The sequence below is a fragment of the Entelurus aequoreus genome, linkage group LG12 (genome assembly GCF_033978785.1).
Source record: "Entelurus aequoreus isolate RoL-2023_Sb linkage group LG12, RoL_Eaeq_v1.1, whole genome shotgun sequence".
NCBI classification, from domain to species: domain Eukaryota; kingdom Metazoa; phylum Chordata; class Actinopteri; order Syngnathiformes; family Syngnathidae; genus Entelurus; species Entelurus aequoreus.
The window spans coordinates 49,798,867-49,806,366 of NC_084742.1; the positions used below are offsets into that span (position 1 = coordinate 49,798,867).

At 36.2% G+C, this 7,500-nt stretch overlaps 1 protein-coding gene across 4 annotated transcripts in view; it reads right to left on the reverse strand.

The window, feature by feature from the left end:
* Positions 1–3,727: 3,727 nt before the first annotated feature.
* Positions 3,728–7,500, reverse strand: part of tp53 (tumor protein p53) — a 43,229-nt gene continuing 39,456 nt past the window's right edge. For 2 of the 4 annotated variants that reach the window (XM_062066173.1, XM_062066172.1), the window contains exons 8-10: positions 4,507–4,598; positions 4,352–4,422; positions 3,728–4,107 (exon numbers count right to left, since the gene is read on the reverse strand). In XM_062066173.1, coding sequence (XP_061922157.1) covers positions 4,011–4,107; positions 4,352–4,422; positions 4,507–4,598 — 260 coding nt within the window. In that variant the 3' untranslated portion in view covers positions 3,728–4,010. The remainder of the gene's footprint in view (positions 4,108–4,351; positions 4,423–4,506; positions 4,599–7,500) is intronic. The other 2 variants (XM_062066174.1, XM_062066175.1) reach the window with 2 other exon arrangements.

The following is a 7,500-nucleotide window of genomic DNA, read 5'->3' on the forward strand; positions in this document are numbered from 1 at the left end:
TAAATAAATAGATTATTGATGCTTACGATTCGATTTTATAATCATCCATGTCCAAATTGCGATGCATCTAAAAATGTATTATTTCCCCCACCTCTATCAATTACCTTGTCATATCTTCATAGTTGACCAAGAACTGTCTAGGCAACGTAATTCATCACCAGCTGGCTCAGATAAGTTGGAGCCGATCTTTTTAAAGTTGGCAGCTGAAATTATAGCTGAACCACTGACTCACATTTTTAACCTTACTCTAATTTCAAATGAAATCCCTTTGGATTGGAAATCTGCCCTTGTAATCCCCCTATTAAAAGGAGGTGACCCTAGTAATCTAAATAATTACAGACCGATCTCTAAACTCTCTGTTCTGGCAAAAGTGCTTGAATCCCTTATCAGTGAACAGATAAAATACTTTTTGGACACCAACTTTATCCTGTCACCATTTCAGCCAGGTTTTCGCAGAAATCACAGTACTGTTACTGCTGCTATGAAGTTTATAAATGATGTAACTGAAGCTCTTGACAAGAAGCAGTGCTGTCTGTCCCTCTTTATTGACTTTTCAAAGGCATTTGATACTGTTGATCATGTCATTTTAATCAAACGTCTTTCAGCTATTGGTTTTTCTCAGCAAGCAGTTGGATGGTTTGCAAATTACCTCACAAGTAGAACTCAGGCTGTTCAGATAGAAGGTTCCTCCTCGGACGTACTGCAAGTGAAAAAGGGTGTCCCTCAAGGTTCTGTGTTGGGGCCATTATTATTCACTATTTACATAAATAATCTTGGACAGAATATTCCGAACTCAACTTTCCATTTCCATGCTGATGATACTGTCATATACTGTACAGCACCCACTCCTGCTGAGGCCTTTAAATATCTACAACATGCATTTGACAGAGTACAAGAACAACTTTGCTATCTTCAACTGGTTTTAAATGCAGAGAAAACAAAGTGTATGTTCTTTACCACATCAAAAACTGTAAGATCAGCACTGTGTGAGAACATTTTAACAAGAAATGGGCAACAAATTATGTTAGTATGTGCTTTTAAATATTTAGGATTTTTAATTGATCACCACTTGAGTTTTAAGGAGCACATTCAGTATGTTGTAAAAAAACTGAAACTTTTACTGGGATTTTATTATAGAAACAAGTCTTGCTTTTCTTTTACTGTGAAACAGAAATTGGTGGAAACAACCCTCGTACCTGTTATTGACTATGGAGATGTGTTGTACATGAATGCTACTGCTGGTTGTCATCACAAGCTGGATAGTGTGTACCACGGTGCACTGAGATTTATCACCAACTGCGCTCCCCTTACTCACCATTGCGTATTATACTCAATGGTTAACTGGACATCTTTATGTGCTCGACGCCTCAATCATTGGTATGTTTTCATCTACAAAACCATTCTGGGTATCACTCCATCTTATCTGTCTTGTCTTTTAACAAAGAAACAAGGAAGTCACAATCTTCGTTCAATGAATGTTCTGCAATTTGTCGTCCCCAAAGTAAGAACTGAACTGGGCAAGAAAGCATTTAGGTTTTCAGCAGCGAAGGCTTGGAATAACCTACAATCGAATATTAAACTTCAAACCCTTGTTACGTTGAATGAGTTTAAAGCTTCTGTGAAAGGACTGCAGTCTACCTTGTCTGTATGCACATGTGTTATGTGAGCAAGTTTTAATGTCGTAAATGTGATGTTTTATGTATTTGTTTACTGTTTTTAATGTAACCTTGCTGCTGCCCTCTTGGCCAGGTCTCCCTTGGAAAAGAGATCTTTGATCTCAATGGGATTTTACCTGGTTAAATAAAGGCTAATAATAATAATAAGTAGCGGTCTTGACGTCTTCAAAAGTATTGTGAAGTCTCTGCCAACTGATCCGCAGCAAATAATCAATGACTTTCATGAACCTGGCGAGTTTTCTAAACCCCTGAAAGTAGCTGCCTTCAAGCGTACATCTAAAAAAAAAAAGAGAGAACACTGGATGTTCGTACGTTAGAACACTATAGACCAGTACCGAGGATGTCGTTGTGGCTTGTGCAGCCCTTTGAGACACTTGTGATTTAGGGCTATATAAATAAACATTGATTGATTGATTGATTGATCTCAAAAAGATTGTTGAGATTTTTAATCAACTCTGCAATTTCTTCAACTCAAATAGACAATTTAATCAGGTTCCTGACATCATCACAGTATAGAATATGCTCTCATCCGTGCTAAAGGATGGACGGTTGAACACTGACTTGTGTCAGTTCGAGTATTATTGGACCTCAGTGCTGCTTTAAGTACTGTAGAATAGAATAACCTTGAATAGGTTGGAAATGACTCATTAGAACAGATAGTCCTATACGTACAGGAAAGGAGTTTTTTTTGTGACCATTGGAAGTTTTGAATGCCATCAAATGGCTGTGACATAGGGTGTCCGTTTTTGGACCACTTTTGTTCAGTCTATATATGCTACCTTTGGGTCAAATCCTACACGTTTAATGTTGACTATCATAGTTGTGCAGATTCCACACAATTATATCTAGCAGCGTGCTCCAATGACTAGTCGAGTAGAAGTGCGCTGTCACGGCTTAGAACCAACAACTCGATGAACCAGTTCAAAGTAAACATGATGAAGCAGCATTTAGCAGTTGTTATGCTGCACACAAAATAAGCTGCCAATAAAAGTGAAGTCAACCCAATATATGGGAATGTTCTTAAACACAGGTTTTCCCTAGAACTTTAAAAAAAACATTTTAAAATCATTTTCTATTTTTTCATTTACACAGTATGTTATTTTAGTCATTCTAATTTACAAATGTATTTGTTCCTAAATGCTTTTCCATGTTGATTAGTCAAGTAAAGGCACGTTGAACAACCTTGTGTATGAAACGCGCTATACAGTATAAATAAGAAGTGAGTACTGTACATCACTCATTGTACTTTACGATATTTGATCTATTAAATGGTCAATGCTGAAAAAAAGATCTATGGTACTATGTCGTCAGTGTGCAGTCCCCTCAAGTCCCAAGTCTCAAATCAAAGTCCCCCTTAGATGTCACGTGCGCCTGAAAGAGTGGCAGCACATCACAGTAGCTCCTTTGACTTATATAATGATAAATGGGTTATACTTGTATAGCGCTTTTCTACCTTCAAGGTACTCAAAGCGCTTTGACAGTATTTCCACATTCACCCATTCACACACTGATGGCGGGAGCTGCCATGCAAGGCGCTAACCAGCAGCCATCAGGAGCAAGGGTGAAGTGTCTTGCCAAAGGACACAACGGACGTGAAGGTGGGGATTGAACCCCAGTAACCAGCAACCCTCCGATTGCTGGCACGGCCACTCTACCAACTTCGCCACAACTTCCTTCATTTTACTTTATTCTTGGTATTCTTCTCAACTTTTCTTGCTTTTTTATCACTTATCTTTCCAGGGATTTGTTATATATTGTACATATTATATAAAATAACAATATATCAGTATATATTATATACTGTATAATATGTAAGTATTACGTATATGTTATATTGCTACTATGGTACATTTTTAGTCTACTTTATACCTTTTGTTTACGCCCTCTTTTTGTGCCCTTGTGTGCATTATCCTTTACATCCTTATCCTTTCCCATCCTTTGTAACTGAGCTACTGTGTGGAACAATTTCGCTTGTGGATCATTAAAATGTGTCCAAGTCTAAAATATATCAACACGCAGCCATTGGTGCAAGAGAATAAACACCATGATATAAGATTTTTTTTATTGATAGACATATGCCCTTTTACAAATTAGATTTTTAACATTTTCCAAAAGAAAGCCTATGACATGACATGCTCTATGTCCAATAGAGGGCGCTATTGAGTTCTAAAGGAGAATTATAACAAAAAAATTAAAAAACAAAAGCAGAATGCACATTCCATTCCACGCAGGATTTGGTCAACAAGCATAAAAAAGTAGAAAAATAACAGTTACAATATGTTTGTTTTTTTTGCTTTATGTGGTGTGAAGTGAACAATCAGACCTTTTTTCTTGTTATTCTGTGTCACTTCGTGGTTCTTTCAGCAAAAGGCGCTTCCCGTTGGAAGGCAGTGGAACCTCTGTTTTCACAACCACTGGTGACTTTGTTTTTCTGAGACGGAAAACAATCCATAAAATATTATGAAACATAATTTATTTAAAAATAAATATTTAAGTATATATATATATATATATATATATAATATACTGTAGATGTGTGTAATATATATCATGCGCACACACACAAAAGGAAGCTTTCCTAAAGTAAATGGGCCGTGTGTAAATTATTAATTGGTGGTAGTTTTTCTTAAAATTCAAGTAAAATACTCATTAAAAATATCAATTGTGGGTCTTACCCTTGCTTGTCAAGCAGCTCCAGGCCGTCGTTGATTTTCTTCAACATTTCATAACGTTCACGGCCACAAATCTGTGTTAAAAATGGCACATTAAAAATAAAAGGGGCGTTGATTAGCGACATTCTGAATAGGATCCTCCGCTTGTCTTGACTTACTTCCAGACGGTAAATGTCTTTGTCCTCCTCGTCAGCACTAGAGGTGGTCCTGGGCTTCTTCAGGCGGGCGGCAGAGGTGCCCGAGGAGCTCTCTGTGAAAATGAACAATGACAAAGGTGAGCAACCTGTGAACCGGTCGCGGGCATTAGATGTGCACATCCGCCATGTCATTCAATTTCAGAAAAACTTTTTTTTTTACAGGCCTGTGCGCACACTTTGAGAAGAAAAAGAGGAAAACGAACAAAAAAAGAGGACAATTTCTGCATGCATGCAAGCCCTGAAAGAACAATTAGAAAATCAAGACTACAATTCCTGCAGTAGGGTGCATTTGTACACTATATTTGACCTTTACATATATTGTCATCTACCAACCTTTTTGACACTTACATGTCCCATGTAATGTACCACATATTTTTTTGTTTTGTAGTAGATCATTTACTAACATTATCATTGAAAATGTCATGTAAATTCTATATAATGCAATCAAAGAACTGGAAAACAGTCACTAGGGCTATAGCCACGCTCCATCAGGTAATATACTTCCGCTGTTAAGACCTCTGTTTGAATCCATCCAGCCATCCATTTTCCTCCGCTTATCAGTCTTGTCAAAAATATACCTTCTTGCTGGCTACTAATAAATGCTCTAGAACAGGGATGTCCAACCTGTAGCTGAAAAATAGCTTCCCCTAATTGAAAGACCAGCATATATATATATATATATATATATATATATATATATATATATATATATATATATATATATATATATATATACATATATATACTGTGTATATATGTATATATATATACTGTGTGTGTATATATATATATATATATACCGTAATTTCCGGACTATAAGCCGCACCTGACTATAAGCCGCACCAGCTAAATTTAGGGGAAAATACAGATTGCTCCATATATAAGCCGCACCCGACTATAAGCCGCAGGGTTTTGATGTGTAATTAGCGTAGTATATAGGGGTTCCTGCTACCACGGAGGGGATTGTCGGGACAGAGATGACTGTTTGGGAACGCAAAGCGTCCCATTTATTAACAATAAATCTTTCAATCATTCAATCAAACTTTCACATCTCAACAGCATTCATGCAGAGTACAAATAATACAACGGTGCAAAGTAATACAAAGTGCTCGCCTGTACGTTATCAAAATAACCAGCCTACCGGTATATGAAAAGTCAGTCTTTAATCATTGTGTCATCGTCTTCCTCCTGCGTACTAAAACCACCGAAATCCTCTTCGTCGGTGTCTGAGAAGAACAGGCCGTATATAAGCCGCACCCTTGTATAAGCCGCAGGGACCAGAACGAGGGGAAAAAGTAGCGGCTTATAGTCCGGAAATTACGGTATATATATATATATATATATATATATATATATATATATATATATATATATATATATAGGGATGATGTTTGATAAGAAATTATCGAGTTTGAGCCTATTATCGAATCCTCTTATCGAACCGATTCCTTATCGATTCTCTTATCGAGTCCAGATAGGTTGTTGTATATGGGAAAAAACACACAATATTTGGTTTAACAAAAGCTCACTTTTATTATATAAGAAACAAATAAAATCTAATAAATAAATAAATATTGACTGTTACCCCCCTAAAAAAATAAAAATAAATAAATAAATATTGACTGTTGTTACCCAAAGTATATTAAGTGGGATTTTTCAGAAAAACAAATATATACAGTAACACAAAAACAACCTGTCTCTGTGATCACTATAGGTGTATAAATAATAATATAGTGTTAAATAAAATCAGTCCCTTGGGCACAAAACTTAAAATAATACAGCTCTCCAAAAAGTGCACTTCTGCTGCTATTTGACATAACTGTTTGTTATGATGCTTTGACATTTTTGCACTTTATTTCTTTATTAAAAGAAAATTCTATGAAGAGAAAAGTTGTTTGCAAATCTGGTTACAGTGCCAAAAAATGAAAAGTTAAAGCTAACAAAAGAAATACACTTTATTGAGTTAACATTATTTCTTTATAGGGTAGATACCGGTAGATAGGTAGATGTGATGTTATGTTATGAGCTAGGGAATATAACAACTACACTACCCAGCATGCAACGGGAGTGACGAGCATGCGCGGTAGCCCCGAAAAGGGTTGTTGCATGTCGTCACCCGGCAGCTAAGAATGAGGTTATGAGCATGCTGTAAACGTCAAGAACTCAGCCAACACGCCTCGTCTGCATTATTTATAATTAGACCGACACCACATATACAGTGTGATTTTGTTTTGTTTACAAAGAAAGAAAAACAAAAGCTAAAAAAGGGAGATGTCTAATATGTTGTGTATATATATATATGTATGTGCTGCGGTTGCTTTAAGAACGTTGCGACAGCTGCCGTAAAGGAGGTGCGTTGCTAGCTTGGTTGCTATGTTTCCGGTTGGTCGCAAAAGTGTTCGTCATGTGTTTGTACCCTGCTCAAATCTCTCAGTAAAGTTATTCATTGGATTATACCTTTTGTTTTGAACTTTATTACACCTTGGAGCGCTTTCTGCTTTCTCTATCTGCGCTTAATGACTGAGCTACGTGACGTAATTTGTTGTGATGTCTCAAGGGGCATTTCTGGTCGGGACGGGATTCGTTCCCAGCGATTCGAATAAAGAACCAACTCTTTTTCTTTACTATAGTGGTCTCGATAACGGGTACCGGTTCTCAAAAAGGGATTCGAGTCCGAGTTCTTATCGAACAATATATATATATATATTATTAGGGCTGGGCGATATGGCCTTTTATTAATATCTCGATATTTTTAGGCCATGTCACGATACACGATATATATCTCGATATTTTGCCTTAGCCTTGAATTAACACTTGATGCATATAATCACACACATACATATACATTATATATATATATATATATATAATATATATATATATATATATATATATATATATATATATATATATATATATATATATATATATATATATATATATACACACACACAC